The sequence below is a fragment of the Oncorhynchus nerka genome, linkage group LG10, assembly GCF_034236695.1.
Source record: "Oncorhynchus nerka isolate Pitt River linkage group LG10, Oner_Uvic_2.0, whole genome shotgun sequence".
Lineage (NCBI taxonomy): Eukaryota > Metazoa > Chordata > Actinopteri > Salmoniformes > Salmonidae > Oncorhynchus > Oncorhynchus nerka.
The window spans coordinates 52,767,412-52,791,673 of record NC_088405.1 but is presented as its reverse complement, the minus strand read 5'-3'; the positions used below and the strand labels follow the sequence as shown (position 1 = coordinate 52,791,673).

Here is a 24,262-nt window from a genome sequence, read left to right as displayed (position 1 = left end):
ACTATTGTTCTACAATGTAGAAAATAGTAAAAATAAAGAAAAACCCTTGAATGAGTTGGTGTGTCCAAACTTTTGACAGGTACTAGGACCCCCTACAGGGGTCTTAAAATTCAGCTAAATGATCCATAGTATGACCATCTTAAAACAATTCCATATGTCAGTTTTGCACCCCCCCATGGTGGCCTTCAGATGCAACAACACAAATCACACCATACATTATTGTTTGAAGGTTTATTAAATGGTACATCTTATGCTAATGACCCATGCACAATGTTTACAATAGTTCCATTTTTTAAATTAACTGCTATGCTGCTTTAGTTAGAAATAAGACGCACTACAGTAGGTTTGAACTGTTCAAATGTGTTCTCTTTTAACCTGAATTTCTAAATCCCTGGTTGCTTAGTCTTCCAAGTAAAAATCTTGCCTTCTTTTGGTGCATTATTGATCAAAACACAATACAGTCCAAGTGGAACCAATGACTGACCACTCACATCTGTGCATATACACACCGAAATAAACTTAATTTGGACAACACAGCATCCTGCAAGTCACGATAGGTTTTGTCCTTGACTTGTAGCAATCAAAGTCACCAATCTAAGACACAAATGATAGCAGCTCAGAGGTTTCAGACTTTTGAGGGATCATGCATAGCTCATTACTTTGTAGATCAAGGAAGAAAAGATACCACAAAACTTGCAATGCATGGGTTGATGGCAATCTGGATTATAATGAGGAACGTTATTGTACAGATTCTTTATGTTGACTTTTGAGTTGCAGTACTATTTCACCTGGGTTCAAGTATTATGGCATACATGCCACAAACCCAATCACACAGCATGTTGGAAACATACACTATGACAACAAGCTCGAGACTCTTGGGAGTTAATCATGTCCAGGGAGATACGAGCTAGCCTGAGGCATCCACAGCCAGATTTGAAAAACTGTAGACTTTTCAGTGGAACAATCCAATTGAATGATCAGTGCATACTAAACTACATTAGGTGGATTCAGATCAATATGAAACTTTCAATCCTAAGAGGAACAATACTGCAATAGCAAAGGCAACTTACTGATATGATATTCTACATCTGTATATGTGGGGTCTTTCACTATAAAACAAATGTTTAAGGAGAGGACATCACCAGTCTGTGCTTCTATCCAACTACAGAATAAAAGCTTTTGTTTTCAAATGAGATTTAACTAGCTTAGCTAACTGCCTCAGATCAAGAGTCAATTACTTCATGGGCACTTCCTTTCATTGAGACACACACACACCCACGTTTCAGACACCACACTAACAACTGCTCTAAGCGATACATGGCATGACACAGATATCTATGACTATCATTACGATATTATTTGACAAGTATAGTAAATCTATTAATATTACTGTCACTTAAGTTCCATTGTCCAAGGCTATGAGGACAGATGTATTATAGGAGAAGGTTGAAGGTTAATGGACATTCAAGGTTGGAGACCAACAAAGGAGGGTCAAAACTACATTCAGAGTGCCTTCTCTCTCTCATCTCAAGAGGTGCAGAGACTTCCATCCTCAATAACATCAGATAATGCAGATCATTTCCCTCTGCTCCTTCCATCATGGCTTGCCAGTCCAGGGTTCTGAAATTTAAAAAGTCATCATAAGATTCTGTGTGTTTGAGAGAAGCGACCCACTGGGCACAAACTGGTTGAATAAACGTTGTTTGAACAAATTTGTCAATGTATTGTGACTCGGACTCCACATGGAAAATACATTGGATTGGGAAAAAGTCCTCAACTGTTGTTTTGAGGGTGACATTTCAACCACAGGATATCATCATGGAAACCAAATTTCAATGTAGACAAACCATGTATAAAATATGATGAATTTGTACCGTTAAAACAATGTCAGATCTCCAACGTTATATCCACTATCAGAATATAAACTATAGGCTGGGCAGCACCTCCTACTGGAGAATTGATCTACCTACAGCTACCCTTTAGTCTAGCCACCCAGGGCCTATAGAGCATTTGCAAAGTCATCAAAAGTTATGGTCTCAATTCAACCCAGAATTCAACAAAAAAAATCGACAATATAAAAGGCCCAGGATTTCAAGCTCTGGTTGATTTCAAATGTCATGATTGGTTGACAACACAACCAAATATCAACTTTTAAGGAAAGTTACAGTATATTCTGCTTGAATAGTTCCATCTGCCACTGACTTAGTCTGGCTTCAGTTCAATTTTGTCTCCATCACAACCAAAAATAAAAGTTAAAGAATATGTTTTTTTCTATAATTTGTAGACAAATTGGAATTAAAGCAAGACTAAGTGAGTGGCAGATGGAAGTATCCAAGCAGAATAAAAATCTCCTTCAAATGTCTATTTGGTTGCATTGACAACCAAACACAATAGAACTTTTGAAATACAATAAATAGCCTATTAGCTTGTCTACAAGTTAGCAAATGATATGTTGGATTCACACCTCTAAAGTTAGAGAATGGCATTAAGCCAGCAGCTCAGATGTATTACTTTTATAATACAGTAAGTAGTCTAGAGTAAATGCTCTTTTACAAACTAATGTCAAATTCAACCATTAAACAAGTAACAGATCCATGGCCACATTGAGTTTACTGTAACTATAGATGTCTTCGTATGTAATCATATAAAGTGTGCTAGTTCAATATAGCAAGTATAGGTCATAGCAGGTCTGTGGATATGTTCACAATTGCTGTAACAATCTGCGCAGAATCTCAAACGCCATTGATCACTTGCATGATGTACGTACTTCTAATGCATTCTCAACTGCAATCCAGGTCATTTGGTTCTGCTATTAGATGAAGCACAGTGATAACACAATCTGTTGCATAAATAAACAAAATATCTGACATTTTATTCCCAGTAGAACTTTGCTGTGCTTTTAAGATGGTTGAAAGCTTAGTGGTGACACATTGGAAATTCAACTATCTTTTGGCAGTCTTTTTGATCGGGTGAAAATAGGTTGTAATCTCATTGAGCAACGTCTCAACCAAATATGACCCAATTATCCACCTTGAAATGACGTGATGTGCCCAGCGTGCAGTGCAAGCACTTGAGATGCCAGCGTGAGAGAGGTATTGTGGCAACCTGAGCGGTGTGTATTTTAACATGTGAGCGTAAGATATTATTCTCATTCTCACATGCATTTTTATGTACCTGGCAACTGGATGTTGTGCTTGTATGAGGGTGGAGGATGAGCTTGGAATCGGCGCCGGGACTGCAGAGCCCGTCGATCAGGTTCTTGTTGCAGTCTCCTAGGCTGTCCACGTGGGAGAGTTTGGGGTAGGCCACATGACCCGTCAGGTCCAGCAAATCTTCCAGGGCTCGGGTATTACTCATGGCGTTTTCCTGGACCTCATTGACTGGGGAGAACTCTGGGATGGAGATAAGTTCCTCCTTGGAAACTGGGCTGAGAGGGGAAGAGGGAGCAACATTTGTGAATATCATAATGGTTATTCCACCGATCGAATACTACTATGACCATATCTGTACATCTATGGGGCATGCGGTCCTTGGGTAATCAAGGGCGGATATGAGGGGAGTCATTTATTATGCAAATTGTTAAATGCGAAGCCATTTTTACTATCAATATTCCTCAGGGTATGAGAAAAGGCTGTGGTAAAGCTAAGGGTCCAAATAGGACTCTGATGAGACAATATCACTAATACTCTAAGAATAACAAACATAGATGCGGTAAAGAGGTCATTGGAACTCGACAAAAGCAATGGAAATGCCATGGAAACACGTGGGGGAAAGATCCCGAACGTCCTCATCGCCCCCCAGCTGTTTATGTGTATTTCACACTAAGTTTAGGTAAAAATATAGTATAATTATTTTAATATAATTATAATTATTGTATGGATGTCAACCCCAATACATGTTCATGTCACCATCACCAATCAACTCCATTACGCATAAAAAAAACAGTGATCTGGGTCAACAGCATCAATGCAACAGTATAACTTTACGTCCGTCCCCTCGCCCATACCCGGGCTCGAACCAGGGACCCTCTGCACACAGACAACAGTCACCCACGAAGCATCGTTACCCATCGCTCCACAAAAACCCACGGCCCTTTCAGAGCAAGGGGAACCACTACTTCAAGGTCTCAGAGCAAGTGACGTCACCGATTGAAATGCTATTAAGCGCGCACCACCGCTAACTAGCTAGCCATTTCACATCCGTTACACTAGCACTCCTAGCAGCTGGTACGACCAGGTGTTTGCATTTATCAATCACTTCTTCTAAACCTGAAAAGGGACAACTTACAAATGTTATGCAGCAAAAACAAACGTGTATCCAAAACTGACTTTAGTAACCCCATCGTGGGCCCGTTACAATACATCAATCATGACGGATTTGTACAAATATCCACTTTGTTAGATCAGTTTTGTTGACTTTGTGCCAATCCGGCATCCTTCTATCACCCACAGTATGCTTTCCATATACCTCTTTCTCGCATTTATAGCTAGGTTCCTGGCATGGTGGGCAATGTGTTTGTAACTGTTCATACTAACCAGTACCCCTAGAATGTATTGGTTCCACATCATGCATTCCTGTAGATAGAGATGGCCTTGCTCTGATGGCTTACCTGACCTCCATGGACTGCACCTCATCATACACCCCACGGCTCTTCACATCCAGAAGCTCCAGGTTGATGAGTGGAGGTGGGGGTAGGCCCACTGGTAGGAGTGCCAGGCACAGTTTGTTGGTCTGCACCCCTTGTCCGTTGTGTGTCTGTGTGGTCAACGTCACGTTTACTTGAGTACTCTCCTCGGTTTTGAGCTGAGCAGTGGCTTGGCTGCTCACCTTGGTACCCTCCTGTTTCTTCACCTGTACATTCGCTTGTGCATTCTCCTGCTTGATCACGTGGGAAGGGACCTTTCCCTTCACTAAGACACTCTCTTGCTTGAGAGCCTGGGCTGCACCCTGTCCATTTACTTGTTGAGCGTTCTGTCCCTTTTCCAGAATATTCTTCAGTGGGGTCACCTGATCAGTGGCTTGCCCCTTCACCAGGGCACTGTCCTGCTTGTTGACGCAGGCAGCGGCCTGCCCATTAACCTGAGACTCAGCTTTTGGGTTTTCATGCACATTCACCTGAGCATTCGTTTCAACGTTCATCTTTGAGCTCATCTGCATATCCCCTGTAGAGAACAGAAATATCACATTGCACAGGACTATTCCCCGAGAAATGGCACCACATGACCTGGCCAAGGATGGCTGAAATTAAAGAGATGCTAATTACACACAAATCCCATGCCTCCTCTAAAATCATGTCAGACTATTTAAGCGACCTACTGTATCTTACTGCGACAAAAGCATTGTCACATTAGTTAAGTCCATGGCCCTAACTCTAACCTATATGCACCACATTTCATGAGCTACCTTTGCGAGCCAGAGTGGCTTCCAATTTCAAGTAGACAGGCATATTTGCTAATGTTCTCTGTTCTACATGAGCAAACAAAATAAAGAAATGCATATGGGTCCTTCTCTTTAATTGCATTACATTTTCTAAATATATAAAGTTACATGCTGAGGGCTGCATTGTGGCAGGGACAGAGGAGTTATAAAATAGCCAAAGACCTTGAATGGATGGCCTTGAATACAATCTAGGATGCCGAGTGAATCTGATCCTCTCCTGAGGACAGGTATTGGAAAACCACTGCTACATCACAGCCATGCAAGAGTCCCCTATATTGGTGGAAAAGTACTGGGATCGCTCACCCACCAGACTACCCACTGCTGCCACTGGGTGGGACTCCTACATTTATACATTCATAGTGTCTTTCCTGCTGGGGTGAGCAGGCAGGCAGAGTATCAGTGGGTGAATGGGTCACCTACCTGGTGGTGAGACCGGTTGAGTCTCCACCTGCCCCTCCTCCTGCTTCAATATGGAACACAGATGGAGGCAACATCTATTATTCCACAGCAAATAAGAGGACAATTATGTATAGTATTGTGCGATTAAGACCTGCGGTAATCAGGACGCATAAACCAATGTATCAACAATGATACAATTTAATCATGATAATGATCACAACATAGATATGAAAACAAAAGCTCTTGGGGGGGGGGGGGGGGGACAAGCCGCAAAGTGTATCCTGTATTGGTATGCAATACCTGACAAGATCACACAACATCACGTGGGTAATATAGGAGTCAGCAGGTCTCTTTGCTTGAGGCGTGCAGAGCTATGAGAACGGTAGGCATCTCTACAGTACCTTCATCTCTTCCTGGTTCTCATCGCTCTTCCTGGTTCTCTTCATTATCTCCTCAATTCTCTGTGGAGACGTAGCAACATACAGACTTTGATATATACTGAGAGCTACAGGCTGGGTATCAGATCAGATAATAATTGAATTTGGAGTCATAAAACCTTCTTCCTCAGCTGTCTCTCCTCCTCCTCTTGCAGCTTCAGCATCTCTCTCTCCTGACGCTGACTCTCTGCATCCTTCTGAGCCTGAAACTCGCCCTCTTCCTTCTGTATTGATAAAGACGCAGGATTTATGCTTGGAAGACATGTACTGTGCATATACACAACGTTACACACAAACATGCACATGCACCAGAGAAACATATCACCATACATAAAGTGACCCCCCCCACTGTGACCCCTGACCTCTCTGTCCATCTGGACCTGTAGCTCCTTCTCCCGGACCTCCCTCTGCCGCTTCTCCTCTTCCGCTCTCCTCCTGCGGAGGTCCTCCTGTCTGCTCTTCTCCTCCTCCTGCCGTGCCCGCTCCTCTGCCTTTCTCCTCCTCAGCTGCTCTGCCTTCAGACTGAGTGACACAGACAGACATCATGACTTACAGTATACCCTCTTAGTCACAGACACGGACAAGCAGACACCATCGATGCATCATGTACAGGCACACAGAGAGACGCGGTGACACACAGTTTCCTTACCGTTCCTTCTCCTCCCGCTCAACATGTTGTTTCTCCTCCAACTCCTTCTGCACCCTGGCCAGACGCCTACGCTCCGCTAGCAGTCTGGATGCTTCCTCTGCGTTTGTCGTCCCGGCAACTCCTTTCCCTGTTGTTGTCACTGGCGATGGCTCTGTCACAAGGACAACGGCACACATCAGTGTGCATTGAAACAGGTGCCCAATGCACTGATAGGTGTACTTAATGATTGACATACACAAAACGATTGGTAAACAGTAGAGTTTCACCTGAGCTCTTATCTGCATTCAGTTCACTGCTGGTGGACTTTGGCATCTTCTTATCTGGGGTGTCTATTTTGGAGGCTTTCTTATCAGATGTGTCAGTCATAGAGTCCTTTCTTTCAGAAATCTCACCTTTTAAGTTCATACCGGGGGTTTCAGTTTTGGGGAATCTCTTTTCTGGGGTCTCAGTTTTGGCCAGTTTTCTTTCAGGGTTGTCTGCTTGGGAAGACTTCTCAGGGCTCTGGATATCAGACATACTTTTCACAGGGGTTTCTGGCTTGGAGACATTTCTGTCATTGATGTTGTTGTGACTTTTGGCTTCTTCAACATGTCCATCCTCCTTGTTGCCGTCGGGAACCGGGGTGGTGGGTCTGTGCCTGATGGGAGAGGGGTGGTACTGGCGCACAGTGCAGGGAGACTGAGTACGGCTCTTAGGCAGCGACCTACAACCAGAAGGACATTATTATCCTCTGTCATAGTAACTAGGACATACCACACGGATACAGCAGCAGGACAGCGAGTCTTACTTGGGGGTGGCGGGGGAGGCTGAGCGTCTGGTGTACATGGCTGGGGATTCTGCTCTTCTCACGGAGGAGCCTGTCGCTGGGGAGCCAGTCCTTCTCTCTCTGCGTAACCTCTCTTTCTGAAAGCACACACAAGATAATGTGTGTGTTCCTGGATGTAATCATGCCAACATGGCCCTACCAACTGCTAGCAGGGTTCTGCTCTGGTTTCTCTCTATTCTATAACCAAGTGTGTACGTAAGACAAGTCTGACCTTGGGGGTTTGAGGGGTTGAGCGAGATCCTGCTGGTGACTCCTCTGGAGAGCCCTGGAGCCTCCGTCGATCAACCCGGCTTGGCGAGCCCCGATAGGGTGACCTGTGGGGGCTGCAGGGAGCTGCACAACGACAGGCATCAGAGGTCAGAGGTCAAAATAATAATAATCAAGTGAAGTAGTCAAAGGAGATACAAAGTAGTAATTCTATGTTTTTAGATCAATACCCACAGTATAGGTATGGAAATCAAATCATACAAACTATTTTGTCTTTCACATGTTTATTCGTGGCAAGTTGGAGTGATGTGCGGCATGCGCACACATTTGAATTAACTAGGCAAGTCAGTGAAGAACAAATTCTTATTTTACAATGACGGCCTACCCCGGCCAAACCCTCCCCTAACCCAGACCAAGCTGGGCATTGTGCGCCGCCCTATGGGACTCCCGATCACAACCGGTTGTGATACAGCCCGGGATCAAACCAGGGTCTGTAGTGATGCCTCTAGCACTGAGACGCAGTGCCTTAGACCGCTGCGCCACTCGGGAGCCTAAAATAAAATCACAAATAGTAAATAAAATTGCATGTAGAAAAAAAAACTAAAAAACATCCACACACAATGTTGATGCCCAAAACGTTTATGCTGACGCAACATTTCCTCTGCCATATTATCAGAGGTGTAGTAGCGGGTACTCGCACGTAAACGTTGTTGCTTTACCTTTTTTATTTTACTCAGGTATTTACCCACCGGAAAAAGGGATTGAAAGTATAGGGAGCGTTACTTTACTTCTTGCGGACGGCAATCTGTGTTTATCCACCTATTTTTGTTTTACCACTACATATAAGGCATTCCCAACTAAGCAACACTTTTGCAAGTATCTTAGCATGTAGGCATTTCTTCTCCTTGGCACGCCAAAACATTATAGACAGCAGTCCCGCCAGGAAACACGCATATCTACACCCTCAGACACACGTTCACAAAAGCCAGACCTTGACATAAAGTGGATAGACAAGTGTCTATCTGCAGAACTACAAACGCTGCCATGCATCCCCTACTCTCTGCATCACCAATGATAGAAGTTTCTAGGGGCTATTACCTGTCTGGAAATATTTACTGCCAATGTGCAAAAAGAATAGTCAGTCCAGATGTATTCTCTAGGTGTTACCTGTGCATCGGTGGCAGGGCAGATGGAGGTCTGCTGCACTGTGGCACCTGGCCATAGAGGAGTGAGTGTGGGTAAGGAGGCGGTGGACCATCAGGTTCTCCACAGAGTTCAGGTGACAGCGCTGGGCTGATGGAGGGGTCAGGGGTTAATGGAGGTGTTGGGAAGAGGGGACGGAGATTAGGACGACAAAACAAAACAACGTATGACCATGAGGGACATGAGACAGATAAATGAAGGTGCAAGAATCACACGGGGAGGAGGAGCGGACTAAGAATACTAGTTCAAGACTAGTGAGTACAACCGGAGAATGGAAAGGATGACAATGATAGCTATTAGCAGTGGTGGTGGTGAGTAGCAGATGCAGAAGTCGTAGTGTACAGGGTAGTAGTAGTAGTACTAGTGGTGATACAACGAGGAGTAGTAGTACTAGTGGTGATACTACCGAGGAGTAGTAGTAGTACTAGTGGTGACACTAATGAGGAGGAGTAGTAGTACTAGTGGTGATACTAACGGGGAGTAGTAGTAGTAGTACTAGTGGTGATACAACCGAGGAGGAGTAGTAGTAGTGCTAGTGGTGATACTACATGTAGTAGTAGTACTAGTGGTGATACTAATGAGGAGTAGTAGTAGTAGTGCTAGTGGTGATACTAACGAGGAGTAGTAGTAGTAGTACTAGTGGTGATACAACCGAGGAGGAGTAGTAGTAGTGCTAGTGGTGTTACTACATGGAGTAGGTGTAGTACTAGTGGTGATACTACCGAGGAGGAGTAGTAGTAGTGCTAGTGGTGATACTACATGTAGTAGTAGTACTAGTGGTGATACTAACGAGGAGTAGTAGTACTAGTGGTGATACTATGAGGAGGAGTAGTAGTACTAGTGGTGATACTAACGAGGAGTAGTAGTAGTAGTACTAGTGGTGATACTAACGAGGAGGAGTAGTGCTAGTGGTGATACTACATGTAGTAGTAGTACTAGTGGTGATACTAACAAGGAGTACTAGTAGTAGTAGTACTAGTGGTGATACTAATGGAGAGGAGTAGTAGTAGTACTAGTGGTGATACTAACGAGGGGGGGTAGTAGTAGTAGTAGAAGTACTAGTGGTGATACTAACGGGGAGGAGTAGTAGTACTAGTGGTGATACTAACAAGGAGGAGTAGTAGTAGTAGTAGTACTAGTGGTGATACTAATGGGGAGGAGTAGTAGTACTAGTGGTGATACTAATGGGAAGGAGTAGTAGTAGCACTAGTGGTGATACTAATGGGGAGGAGTAGGAGTAGTACTAGTGGTGATACTAATGGGGAGTAGTAGTGATACTAACAAGGAGGAGTAGTAGTAGTACTAGTGGGGAGGAGTAGTAGTAGTACTAGTGGTGTTACTAACGAGGAGTAGTAGTACTAGTGGTGATACTAGTGAGTAGTAGTAGTAGTACTAGTGGTGATACTAATGAGGAGTAGTAGTAGTAGTACTAGTGGTGATACTAAAGAGTAGTAGTAGTAGTACTAGTGGTGATACTAATGAGGAGTAGTAGTAGTAGTAGTTGTACTAGTGGTGATACTAACGGGGAGTAGAGTAGTAGTGGTGATACTAACGAGGAGTAGTAGTAGTACTAGTGGTGTTACTAACGAGGAGTAGTAGTACTAGTGGTGATACTAGCGAGGAGTAGTAGTAGTAGTACTAGTGGTGATACTAACGAGGAGGAGTAGCAGTAGTACTAGTGGTGATACTAATGAGGAGTAGTAGTAGTAGTTGTACTAGTGGTGATACTAACGAGGAATAGTAGTAGTACTAGTGGTGATACTAACAGGGAGTAGTAGTAGTAGTAGTAGTAGTGGTGATACTAACGAGGAGTAGTAGTAATACTAGTGATACTAACGAGGAGTAGTAGTAGTACTAGTGGTGATACTAACAAGTAGTAGTAGTACTAGTGGTGATACTAACAAGTAGTAGTAGTAGTAGTAGTAGTACTAGTGGTGATACTAACGAGTAGTAGTAGTAGTAGTACTAGTGGTGATACTAACGGGGAGTAGTAGTAGTAGTAGTAGTAGTGGTGATACTAACGAGGAGGAGTAGTAGCAATACTAGTGATACTAACAAGTAGTAGTAGTAGTAGTACTAGTGGTGATACTAACGGGGAGTAGTAGTAGTAGTAGTACTAGTGGTGATACTAACAAGTAGTAGTAGTAGTAGTACTACTAGTGGTGATACTAACGGGGAGGAGTAGTAGTAGTACTAGTGGTGATACTAACGGGAGGAGTAGTAGTAGTAGTACTAGTGGTGATACTAACGGGGAGTAGTAGTAGTAGTACTAGTGGTGATACTAACAAGGAGTAGTAGTAGTAGTACTACTAGTGGTGATACTAACGGGGAGGAGTAGTAGTAGTACTAGTGGTGTTACTAACGAGGAGTAGTAGTACTAGTGGTGATACTAGCGAGGAGTAGTAGTACTAGTGGTGATACTAGCGAGGAGTAGTAGTAGTAGTACTAGTGGTGATACTAATGAGGAGGAGGAGTATTACTAGTGGTGATACTAACGGGGAGGAGTAGTAGTAGTACTAGTGGTAATACTAACGAGGAGTAGTAGTAGTAGTACTAGTGGTGATACTAATGAGGAGTAGTAGTAGTAGTTGTACTAGTGGTGATACTAACGAGGAGTAGTAGTAGTAGTAGTTGTACTAGTGGTGATACTAACGGGGAGTAGAGTAGTAGTGGTGATACTAACGAGGAGTAGTAGTAGTACTAGTGGTGTTACTAACGAGGAGTAGTAGTACTAGTGGTGATACTAGCGAGGAGTAGTAGTAGTAGTACTAGTGGTGATACTAACGAGGAGGAGTAGCAGTAGTACTAGTGGTGATACTAATGAGGAGTAGTAGTAGTAGTTGTACTAGTGGTGATACTAACGAGGAGTAGTAGTAGTACTAGTGGTGATACTAACAGGGAGTAGTAGTAGTAGTAGTAGTAGTGGTGATACTAACGAGGAGTAGTAGTAATACTAGTGATACTAACGAGGAGTAGTAGTAGTACTAGTGGTGATACTAACATGTAGTAGTAGTAGTAGTACTAGTGGTGATACTAACAAGTAGTAGTAGTAGTAGTAGTAGTAGTAGTACTAGTGGTGATACTAACGGGGAGTAGTAGTAGTACTAGTGGTGATACTAACGGGGAGTAGTAGTAGTAGTAGTAGTAGTGGTGATACTAACGAGGAGGAGTAGTAGTAATACTAGTGATACTAACAAGTAGTAGTAGTAGTAGTACTAGTGGTGATACTAACGAGGGAGTAGTAGTAGTAGTAGTACTAGTGGTGATACTAACAAGTAGTAGTAGTAGTAGTACTAGTGGTGATACTAACGGGAGGAGTAGTAGTAGTAGTACTAGTGGTGATACTAACGGGGAGTAGTAGTAGTAGTACTAGTGGTGATACTAACAAGGAGTAGTAGTAGTAGTAGTACTAGTGGTGATACTAACGGGGAGGAGTAGTAGTAGTACTAGTGGTGTTACTAACGAGGAGTAGTAGTACTAGTGGTGATACTAGCGAGGAGTAGTAGTACTAGTGGTGATACTAGCGAGGAGTAGTAGTAGTAGTACTAGTGAGGAGGAGGAGTATTACTAGTGGTGATACTAACGGGGAGGAGTAGTAGTAGTACTAGTGGTAATACTAACGAGGAGTAGTAGTAGTAGTACTAGTGGTGATACTAACGGGGAAGAGTAGTAGTAGTAGTAGTACTAGTGGTGATACTAACGGAGTAGTAGTAGTAGTACTAGTGGTGTTACTAACGAGGAGTAGTAGTACTAGTCGTGATACTAGCGAGGAGTAGTAGTAGTACTAGTGGTGATACTAACGGGGAGGAGTAGTAGTACTAGTGGTGATACTAACAAAGAGGAGTAGTAGTAGTACTAGTGGTGTTACTAACGAGGAGTAGTAGTACTAGTCGTGATACTAGCGAGGAGTAGTAGTAGTAGTAGTAGTAGTAGTAGTACTAGTGGTGATACTAACGGGGAGGAGTAGTAGTACTAGTGGTGATACTAATGGGGAGGAGTAGGAGTAGTACTAGTGGTGATACTAATGGGGAGTAGTAGTTGTAGTACTAGTGGTGATACTAATGGGGAGGAGTAGGAGTAGTACTAGTGGTGATACTAATGGGGAGTAGTAGTTGTAGTACTAGTGGTGATACTAACGGGGAGGAGTAGTAGTACTAGTGGTGTTACTAACGAGGAGTAGTAGTACTAGTGGTGATACTAGCGAGGAGTAGTAGTACTAGTGGTGATACTAGCGAGGAGTAGTAGTAGTAGTAGTACTAGTGGTGATACTAATGGGGAGTAGTAGTTGTAGTACTAGTGGTGATACTAACGGGGAGGAGTAGTATTAGTGGTGATACTACAGAGTAGTAGTAGCAGTAGAACTAGTGGTGATACTAACAAGGAGTAGTAGTAGTACTAGTGGTGATACTACAGAGGAGTAGTAGTAGTACTAGTGGTGATACTAACGAGGAGTAGTAGTAGTACTAGTGGTAATACTATGAGGAGGAGTAGTAGTACTAGTGGTGATCCTAACGAGTAGTAGTAGTACTAGGGGTGATACTAACGAGGAGGAGTAGTAGTACTAGTGGTGATACTACGAGGAGTAGTAGTAGCAGTAGTATTTGTGGTTATACTACGAGGAGGAGGAGGAGTAGTAGTAGTACTAGTGGTGATACTATGAGGAGTAGTAGTAGTACTAGGGGTGATACTAACGAGGAGGAGTAGTAGTACTAGTGGTGATACTACGAGGAGTAGTAGTAGTACTAGTGGTGATACTACGAGTAGTAGTAGTACTAGGGGTGATACTAACGAGGAGGAGTAGTAGTACAAGTGGTGATACTATGAGGAGTAGTAGTAGTACTTGTGGTGATACTAACGAGGAGGAGGAGTAGTAGTACTAGTGGTGATACTAACGAGGAGGAGGAGTAGTAGTACTAGTGGTGATACTAGTAGAAGGAGTAGTAGTACTTTATCAAATTGGAGGGCTACCTGTTCCTGTGCATGTTGAATGCAAATACTGCTCATCACTTCATTATTATTGGGTTGTTTTCACTCACGGGGATGGGATGGGCTCTCTGAAACAAAAAAATAACACTAAGTATTTGTATGGGTGAGATAGAGATTGGTAAGATGCATAAAAGCACTGAGAATGTCCAACCTCAACCAGAGTGTTTTGACTGAGTGACATATGCCTTCAACAGGGAGGGAGAGGAGGTTTCAAACTGAAAAGGAGGAAGTGAAGTGGTGTACATGTCCCCTGTTCCTTGGCTCTTTGTGTACCGTAAATTCCCTAGTGCCTGTCATTAATCCTAATGGATATCTTCTTCGCTCTGAATCCCAAAACCCTACACCTCTATTTTCATCCCAATGCTTGCTCTTTTTCGACCCGGAATCGACTTGGAAGTACCAAAATACAACTAAGACATCAAGATACCCAAGCTGAGCATACGCACACACGTCAAAAATGTATAAAAAGCAGCAATTACACAATGTCAATGTGCACTTTGTACAATAGTACTTGTACAAGGTACACATTGACTTTTCACACATATCCTCATGCTTTCTGATTCAGTTGTTGCACATGCATTCTGGGAAATATACATAAAATCTTTGAGTTGCCATGACATTTCCCCTCAAGCCAAACTGCCATGAGAGCAGTGGTCATTGTGGGGTGGAGAGAAGGAGGGGGCAGGGGATTGGTGGACCGAACGGGAGGGGTTCATAACATTACCGGATTCGCTGGCAGCAGGAAGGGGGGCGGCGAGTTCATGGGGAAAGGTGGAGGCAAGGAGAGGGGCATTCTCACAGTCACCTATAGGCAGCAGGCGGAGCAGAGCAGAGAGAGCATAGCGTTATGATCAGAGCAGCCACTTGTGTCTTTACCTGATGACCCCCTGATACACCTCTGCACCCAGCAGGGCGCTCCTGTAGACTGGGGAGGTAAACCCATGCAGCAAGGCTGGAGGCAATGAGCAGGCCAGGGAGAAAGGCTCTCTCTCACATACACACCTTTGTCCTCCATATATCCCTCTATGACCCAATCCAAATCACACATACAGTACATAAGTCATAAACATATTCAGAAAACTGCATGAAAATCAGCGTTCTAGGTTTTGAACATGTTTTTGTATCTCAGTCCTCTATCATAATCCTGAAAATGCAACAACCCTGAGGAGTGCCCCAGGATAGAAGCCATCAATAATGCCCTGAAGCAGTAACCAGTATGTTGTCAATTTTAAAACTGTCTGTTTTGCTCCCCTCGGGGTTGACTGGACTGATGACTATTTCCATGGTTTACGACATGTCTGGGACAGGCTGACACAGAGACATCACTGTCTGACCTTGAGTCTCGATTCGAAGGGCAGAAGAGCCATCAGCTAGCAGCAGCTTCCCCCAAAAATACCTATCATGTGTTAGTATATCTGATGGACTACTTGTGTGATTTGTATCTGACAGAGAGCAACACCAAATGTGTATCCTATCACTTTAGAAGCCAGAAGGGACATGCCAAATTGAATTAGCCTAGAACATGCATTGCTGTCCCTTCCAAAAGTCCCTCCCTCCCTCCATGCCTCGCACCATTCCCCCTTCCAGTCACAGCTTCATCATTCACATCTCATTGCACCCTCATCTCCAGCTCCCCGTTGTGGACTCACCCTGTGCTCCTCCAGGTCCGCCCCATGTCCAGCGTTTGGGCCTCTGCTCCAGCTGCAGGCTGCGTTCCAGGGAGCGTTTCATCAGAGCCTCCAGCCGCTCCTGGTTGTGCCGTTCCAGGACCGGGAAGACAAGGGACTCTGTCACTGAGCTGCTCCCCTGGCCACACAAGGACCAGGCTAGTCGCTCCATAACCACAACCTCTCCTCTGACACAGCACGGTACAGTCTTAACAGAGCAGGCAGATACAGACCACAGCTGCTTGGGACTCCACCCCTCCGATCATACACCCAAGCAGACACAAAGAGACACTCTGACACATTCAGTTTCGCAGCAGCAACAGTATTGACAGGTTGGAGAATAGCTCCCCTTTCTTTTATCTGATCCCCCCCCCCTTTTTTTTCTTTTCTGGATGCCTGTTCTACTCAGACTTCCCAGAGTAAAATATCTTCCTTCCAAGCTAGTTAACCCTTCCCCACCCACAGTTTTGCCATGGTACACAGCCCAACAGAGCAGGAGACAAAGCCATCTGGTGGGTGATCAACCATTGCCAACATCTCTCCATTTAAATGTGCTCCATCTTTTCCTCCTATCTATATCCCTGCTCTTCCTTTTTATTTCTTCCTATCGAAACACAAAAGATGTGGACATGTATCGGCAAATGGAACTACACACAGATGGAGCCAGCACAATAACAAAATTATTATTATATTATTATTATTATATTATTATACAGAATGACCAAGCACGGGTGAAAAAGTTAAAAAAAAAAACATCTTAAATGAGTACCACAGAAAAGAAAATATGACATTAGCCACACCCCTAGGCTCCTCCGGAATTTCTAGTGGTCTAAAATGACATCACCTAGAGGATATAATCCATTTAATGGGAACACACACACACACGCATAGATAATCAATCTGTGTGAGATGGATGGCCAAGGGAAATGCTGTGTCATCCAAAACATGTCACAAAAATCCTCATCGTGCATATACACTTACGAGAGCAGACAAAAATGATAAATCAAGTTATTTCACGTAACCTTATTAGACCAAATTAAGTCTTTCTTGAAAGGTTAAACGGTGAGATCAATGTAGGCTACAAATCCTAACAATAAATGGCCTTAGAAAGTGGCAGTGTGTGACATGGTTTCAAAAGACATATCTGTGGATAACTTTGTGCTCAGCAGATAGCTTGGGACCCATCGAGGAATTGAGGGCAATGACAAAACAGGATTAGGATCCGATTAAGCAAATGGAATGACATAGATATTCATTAAAGAGTCTGATGAGGTTCCTAAGATTTACATATAGACCAACACCAGCATTCCCAGAAGCCAGTGTTGAATGGTGTGCAGGGTGGGAAGGACTAATCTAGAAGGGGAGGGTGGGGTTGCAAATCCTATCTAATATCTGATTGGGAGACAACGTTAAGTACAGAGCATAGTGTAATTAATGAACCACAGGATTTTTGTAAATTAAAGAGCATATGTCCCTGCATATCTTTTAGAATAGGCTGTTGCTGTACTTGCCCACACATACAATCAAAAACAGTACATCCAAACGGTACAATAAACATACAAACTTTTTACTGAAACTGAACTGGAGGTGAAAAAGCTGTCCGAGTGTGAGGACAGAGGGTGATTACATCATGCACTGGAGACGAAGGAATCTGAATATAGATGTAGTGCAGGGTTCCCCAATTGGCGGCCCGCGGGACGAATTTGGCCCACAGGTGATCTTATTTGGCACCCCAATTTTATAGAGGGAAAAAAAATATTATAATAATAAATATATATATAGAAAAAAATTGTTCCGCGTCTGACTCTAGTTGATGATCCCTAATGTAGTGGCTAAGTGATGAGTCTGACCTTCTCCTCCTCCAGCCTCTGCCTCCTCTTTTCCTCCACAGCAGCTCTGCGGACCTCCTCTCTCTGTCTCTGCTCCTCCAGCTTCCTCCAGCGTTCCTCCACCGTACGCTCATACTGCAGCTGAGCCCGCCGCTCTTTCTCCCTGATTGCCTGCTCTCGCACAGCTGGAAACACCAACCAACACATTCAGATCACGACCCTCTAAAACACCATTATAACAACCCACAACAATTCCAGAGCTTTGCTTCCTTAAACTGCACATTTACTGGCTGCCGGTTCTATCGGGCAAAATTAGAGCATTTTTGCTAACCTGCTACAATACAAATACTGGTTTCAATAAGAAGTTATTTTCATCAGTCTCAATACTTGAAAGAAAATGTCAGGAACATCACTTACCTAGACCTTTATCTCTCTCCTCACGTCTCTCTTTGGCTAAACGCATCCGGTCATCTGTCCTCAGATACCCTTCCACATCTGAGAGAATGGGATATAAAGAGCAACACATAGAAACAGACAAGCTAGACAGAAACAGAGCAAGGAGAGACATTCCAAAGAGATAGTGAGGGAGAGATGTGTTTATAGAGAGGAACCAGCGAGGGAGAGATGTGTGTATAGAGAGAACCCAGTGAGGGAGAGATGTGTGTATAGAGAAGACCCAGTGAGGGAGAGATGTGTGTATAGAGAAGACCCAGTGAGGGAGAGATGTGTGTATAGAGAAGACCCAGTGAGGGAGAGATGTGTTTATAGAGAAGACCCAGTGAGGGAGAGATGTGTGTATAGAGAGGACCCAGTGAGGGACAGATATGTTTATAGAGAAGACCCAGTGAGGGAGAGATGTGTGTATAGAGAAGACCCAGTGAGGGAGAGATGCGTTTATAGAGAAGACCCAGTGAGGGAGAGATGTGTGTATAGAGAAGACCCAGTGAGGGAGAGATGTGTTTATAGAGAAGACCCAGTGAGGGAGAGATGTGTGTATAGAGAGGACCCAGTGAGGGAGAGATGTGTTTATAGAGAAGACCCAGTGAGGGAGAGATGTGTTTATAGAGAGGACCCAGTGAGGGAGAGATGTGTTTATAGAGAGCCCAGGACCCAGTGAGCCCAGGACCCAGAGAAGGGGAGATATGTTTATAGAGAGGACCAAGTGAGGGAGAGATGTTTGGGGAGCTAACAACCACAGTGGGGGTGGGACTTACACTGTTTACCTGCATGATTGTTAGTGTTGTTGCCTGGCAGAAGGAAAGTGGAGGGGAGCCCATTGAGCTGGGGCCTCTTCTCTGTGACCGAGGGTGGGCTCAGCACCTCATCTGATATAGGAGAGACAACAGTCCCCACATTTTATCAGCAGAGGAAGGCAGTGCTGTACATAGCACTGAACTGCAGTACTACTTTGAGACAGCAGAGGGAGACAGTGCCATGCTCTTTGTTCAGTGAGAGTAAAGTTCTGAGGTTAAAACGATCGCAGCCAGGGCAGTAGATAACGTAAAAGGTTGGATTTCCAAGCAATCCAGGGATGGACTGTGTATGTGCTATGTTTTAAGGTGTCCCAGCAAAAAATCTATTTAAAATGTAATCAGTTGTTAATCAGTTGTATGATAATTACTAAAGCAAAAGGATCTTGCCTTTGCCAGAAATTGCACTCTAAAATATGATTTTAGGCCAGTTCATATTATAAACATCTAATTTTGCTTTTATTGTGGTCATTGTAGGAATCTTGAAAAACATCTTCTTGGGAAAAAAAGTGTCTTATAGTAATCCTTAAAATAATAAAATGACTCAACAATGACTCCCCTTGACACGCAAGTACCAAAGAATTCAAATCTACCCAATTCTGCCATGGTAAATTGTGATTGTTGTAATTATGGAAAGTCATTCTGTGAAGTACCTTCCCAATTCAGATAAGCGCCAAAGAAAATCCTTTTAAAATGTTAAGAGTGTGGGTGAGCCATCGGCATCTTACTGTGTTTCGCAGCTAGGCTCCCTGGATAGAGTGCCACACGGGCTGGGGAGCCATGGCCGTTGCTTTGGGATCTCTTCTCTGCAACTGATGGTTGAGTCAATCCTTTGGCGGGAGAAAGAGGCAAACACATGAAGAAGAAAAAATTAGAAGACAGGTAAATACAGTGGGGGTATTTAGTCAGCCACCAATTGTGCAAGTTCTCCCACTTAAAAATACGAGAGAGGCCTGTAATTTTCCTCATATCATCGTACACTTCAACAATGACAGACAAAATTAGAAAAAAAATCCAGAAAATCACATTGTAGGATTTTTTATGAATTTATTTGCAAATGATGGTGGAAAATAAGTATTTGGTCAATAACAAAAGTTTCTCAATACTTTGTTATATACCCTTTGTTGGCGATGACAGAGGTCAAACGTTTTCTGTAAGTCTTCACATGGTTTTCACACACTGTTGCTGGTATTTTGGCCCATTCCTCCAAGCAGATCTCCTCCAGAGCAGTGATGTTTTGGGGCTGTTGCTGGGCAACACAGACTTTCAACTCGCTCCAAAGATTTTCTATGGGGTTGAGATCTGGAGACTGGCTAGGCCACTCCAGGACTTTGAAATGCTTCTTACGAAGCAACTCCTTCGTTGCCCGGGCGGTGTGTTTGGGATCATTGTCATGCTGAAAGACCCAGCCACGTTTAATCTTCAATGCCCTTGCTGATGGAAGGAGGTTTTCACTCAAAATCTCACGATACATGGCCCCATTCATTCTTTCCTTTACACGGATCAGTCGTCCTGGTCCCTTTGCAGAAAAACAGCCCCAAAGCATGATGTTTCCACCCCCATGCTTCACAGTAGGTATGGTGTTCTTTGGATGCAACTCAGCATTCTTTATCCTCCAAACACGACGAGTTGAGTTTTTACCAAAAAGATATATTTTGGTTTCATCTGACGATATGACATTCTCCCAATCTTCTTCAGGATCATCCGAATGCTCTCTATCAAACTTCAAATGGGCCTGGACATGTACTGGCTTAAGCAGGGGAACACGTCTGGCACTGCAGGATTTGAGTCCCTGGCGGCGTAGTGTGTTACTGATGGTAGGCTTTGTTACTTTGGTCCCAGCTCTCTGCAGGTCATTCACTAGGTCCCCCCGTGTGGTTCTGGGATTTTTGCTCACTGTTCTTGTGATCATTTTGACCCCACGGGGTGAGATCTTGCGTGGAGCCCCAGATCGAGGGAGATAATCAGTGGTCTTGTATGTCTTCCATTTCCTAATAATTGCTCCCACCGTTGATTTCTTCAAACCAAGCTGCTTACCTATTGCAGATTCAGTCTTCCCAGCCTGGTGCAGGTCTACAATTTTGTTTCTGGTGTCCTTTGACAGCTCTTTGGTCTTGGCCATAGTGGAGTTTGGAGTGTGACTGTTTGCGGTTGTGGACAGGTGTCTTTTATACTGATAACAAGTTCAAACAGGTGCCATTAATACAGGTAACAGGTGGAGGACAGAGGAGCCTCTTAAAGAATAAGTTACAGGTCTGTGAGAGCCAGAAATCTTGCTTGTTTGTAGGTGACCAAATACTATTTTCCACCATAATATGCAAATAAATTAATAAAAAATCCTACAATGTGATTTTCTGGATTTTTTTCTCTCTCATTTTGTCTGTCGTAGTTGAAGTGTACCTATGATGAAAAGTACAGGCCTATGTCATCTTTTTAAGTGGGACAACTTGCACAATTGGTGGCTGACTAAATACTTTTTTGCCCCACTGTAAGTCTAGGATAGATGGCAGCCAGGCCATTGATTTATTCTGGACTAGATTAAACACAGCAGCCATAATCTGGCCCTGTTACTTCTGCATCACTCACCAAAATTTAATACAGCTGCCAGTCAAGGAGCGACCCATCAAATCACAACATTGGGTTGTACGAGGAAACTAGGTACTAACCTAGGAAGTGAGGGGTCCTTTCCCAGACCCAGAGTAAGCCTATTTATTAAAAAGCACTTTTGATTGGGACTCTCCATATCCTGTTTTTAGAGTAGGCTATAGACTTATACGGCCAGGACCGGCCGTACAGGTAGGCTACTAACACTTGTCACATGTCTTTAACCATTGATGAAAGGCCTGTGACGTTGTGTGCTGGTGAGAATCCATGTTTAATGCCCCTATTTAAATATGTGTCCACTCCATAACAATAAGGCCTCAAAACCCAGATGCAGCTATATGCTTTTGATCATCCCTAAATTCAAGGCTACATTCTGGGCTTTTTGAGTACAAATCACACTTTTTTGCTCACATTGGTACCAACCAAGTTTTTTACAGTTGTGTTCTTATTTCTATTAGTTTTTTTTTTTCATTTTTTATTTTAAATTCAGTTTAGTTTCAGACCTGATTTGCTATTTTTTTAACTATAGTTTTAGTTTTTTTGGGATGTCACTTCTTGCAACTGTGGAGCTGTAATAGTTAAGCGATTAATAAGGTGATGGGTCAGGTCATAGGTCAGGTTTAAGTGATAAAGTACATCTCAATGTGACTTGGATTTAAAGGGAATAGCGTCGAGACTGGTGCCCAAAAAATAGGGTGGAAACTATCTCACCCATGTTAACATCGATCTACTGCTTTTTAACTTTAATAGTACATGTAAGAAGAATCAAATCAAATAAGATTCTACTTACATGTACTACTAAACGATTTACCTAGACGATTTACTGTAAAAAAAAAATGTTTTTACTGTAATCGTAATGAATGCATAAACAAATGGATGAATAAAATTAATTGAGGGGAGATGGGATTTGTATTCCACAGTATATTACTGCAATGACATGGGATTGGTGCAAGCAGGTTGGCTACTATAGGTAATGTGTTTACATGTTACAGACTATCAATGAATATTGTGTTTTATATCACCTACACTTCCAGAGGTCTTAACAAAGGCTTCCAAACGGGCAGCACCGGAAGGGAAAAATAATGGGGCACCACTTTATTTTATCTTCATTTAACTAGGCAAGTCAGGTAAGAACAAATTCTTATTTACAATAACGGCCTACTCCGGCCAAACCCCAATGACGCTGGGCCAATTGTGCGCCCGCCCTACCACATACCAGTTAAATTGGTATGGTTTAAAAAGTTTAAGGTTTTCGGTCACTTCAAGAAACAGGTATTCTACTGTATTCTGTGTGATAGAATAACGGTACCATTCAAAATACAGCAATTTCTTCCCCGTTCACCATTACTTCCCAAAATGTACCATCATTTACATTATGCTGCGATAAAACTTTTCACAGTATTTTACTGTTGATAATACTCCAAATTACAATATGAATTACAGTTGTTACAGTTTAGTGATAGTGACGCACAAGCCAGATCTGTTTGAAAACATCGCCATCTCCTGGCCGCATTTACCCACCAGATTCAGTAGCTTGAACCCCCCCATCCCCCCAAATAAAAAATATATAAACATTTTCATTATGGTTTTTATTTTAGTTAGTTTTGGAGTTAAAGATTTTTCAAACGGGTTTATTAAGTATTTTATTTCAGTTTACTAAATCGTTTTTTCATGATTGGTTTTCGTTTTCGTTTCCATTTTAGTTTACTATAATAACTTTGGTACCAGCGACAGAAAAACATCCTTGGACACCGACATCTAGGTTATGCGGGTTAAAAATAGATCAAAACATATAAATACGCGTAATGTAGCCTGTGACAGAGCCAATCAATTTGTCAATTAAAAAGGTGCGTGTTGTCCTTCTGCATCTTGATGATTTAACAACTAGGCTATTCAGCTTTTATTTAGACAGCTGGCCATAAAAGCAAACAATACAAATGGCCTCGGCTAGGCTTGATTATAGCCTATGCTAGAGGATGAAGTGAAATGCACAATTTGAGGTAACAGAAATGTCATAGCAAAAAAAATATGAAGAGAAACATTGGATATTGTTAACAATAGACCGTTCGTCTTTTATCCAGTTTACCTGTCAAGGCACCACTGGATGCTGCATTGACTGCCGTCTCCGCCATCTTCGTAGTCACCGGCGGATGCCACCAAACGTATGTATGAAATGTCGTAAACACCCCGCAGCGAAAGGCTCCAAATCAAGTCTAGGGAAACAGCATCGCCAGCTTCTACCTTCAGGCGCAGGAGGAGAACATAGGCTACTATATCAGGGGATGTAGGCCTATCCGTTTCCCACTGCCTCAGCAATCAATATGTATGCTCGGCCGGAATGCTAACGGTGCACAGGCGGTCAGGGGAGCAGGAGGGTATTCGGATGAATGCGGTTACTGAATGAGACCATAGGCTACTATTAAGTTTGCTATTTTGAAGGTAACGTGTGATCGTAGCTGGTATCCTTGGTTAACTGTCGGCAGACGGAGAGAAAATGATGCGCTTCAGTTCAGGGCGTACTGGATGGAAATTATGAATATTCGACAGCGCAAGCAGCGCTTCGCCCGCCGATGTGCCGAAAATCTCTTCCCTGCCAGAACCCCCCCTTTCTAATTTCCTTAATTTTGTAGCAAACATCAGATTCAAGTACTTTCTATAGAAAAAACTTCGTCAGGATAGGCAATCGAAATTAATAAAGAATGTATGTGTGTTATATTAAACAGAGGGAATAAAATGTTGGCAAGCATTAAACATTTCAGAACAACT

The 24,262-nt window shown here is 43.1% G+C and overlaps 1 protein-coding gene across 2 annotated transcripts; it reads right to left on the bottom strand.

The window, feature by feature from the left end:
* Positions 1-216: 216 nt before the first annotated feature.
* LOC115135551 (MAP7 domain-containing protein 2-like) lies at positions 217-24,032 on the bottom strand. 2 transcript variants are annotated; one of them, XM_065023542.1, is made up of 17 exons: positions 23,583-24,032; positions 19,621-19,722; positions 18,866-18,967; positions 18,060-18,137; positions 17,664-17,827; positions 15,796-15,895; positions 7,962-8,083; positions 7,712-7,827; positions 7,191-7,627; positions 6,925-7,075; positions 6,638-6,797; positions 6,395-6,499; positions 6,240-6,299; positions 5,860-5,902; positions 4,610-5,162; positions 3,175-3,427; positions 217-1,620 (listed from the first exon to the last, which is right to left on the bottom strand). In XM_065023542.1, the coding sequence occupies exons 1-17, from the start codon at positions 23,626-23,628 to the stop codon at positions 1,576-1,578; spliced, it is 2,637 nt and encodes an 878-aa protein (XP_064879614.1). In that variant the 5' UTR covers positions 23,629-24,032; the 3' UTR covers positions 217-1,575. The 2 variants fall into 2 exon arrangements, with proteins under 2 accessions (XP_064879614.1, XP_064879615.1); XM_065023543.1 differs by lacking the exons at positions 15,796-15,895; positions 17,664-17,827; positions 18,060-18,137; ... (1 more) ...; positions 19,621-19,722; positions 23,583-24,032 and adding exons at positions 9,125-9,250; positions 14,129-14,191.
* Between the last annotated feature and the right edge of the window lie 230 nt (positions 24,033-24,262).

Excerpts from the sequence above, each read along its gene's own strand:
- LOC115135551 (XM_065023542.1), bottom strand. The coding sequence starts at position 23,628 with ATGGCGGAGACGGCAGTCAATGCAGCATCCAGTGGTGCCTTGACAG. Across the intron at positions 18,968-19,620 it reads GAGCCTAGCTGCGAAACACA|ATGAGGTGCTGAGCCCACCC; the intron begins GTAAGATGCCGA and ends CTCCTATATCAG. Across the intron at positions 8,084-15,795 it reads CGGACCTGGAGGAGCACAGG|CTCCCTGCAGCCCCCACAGG; the intron begins GTGAGTCCACAA and ends GTCGTTGTGCAG.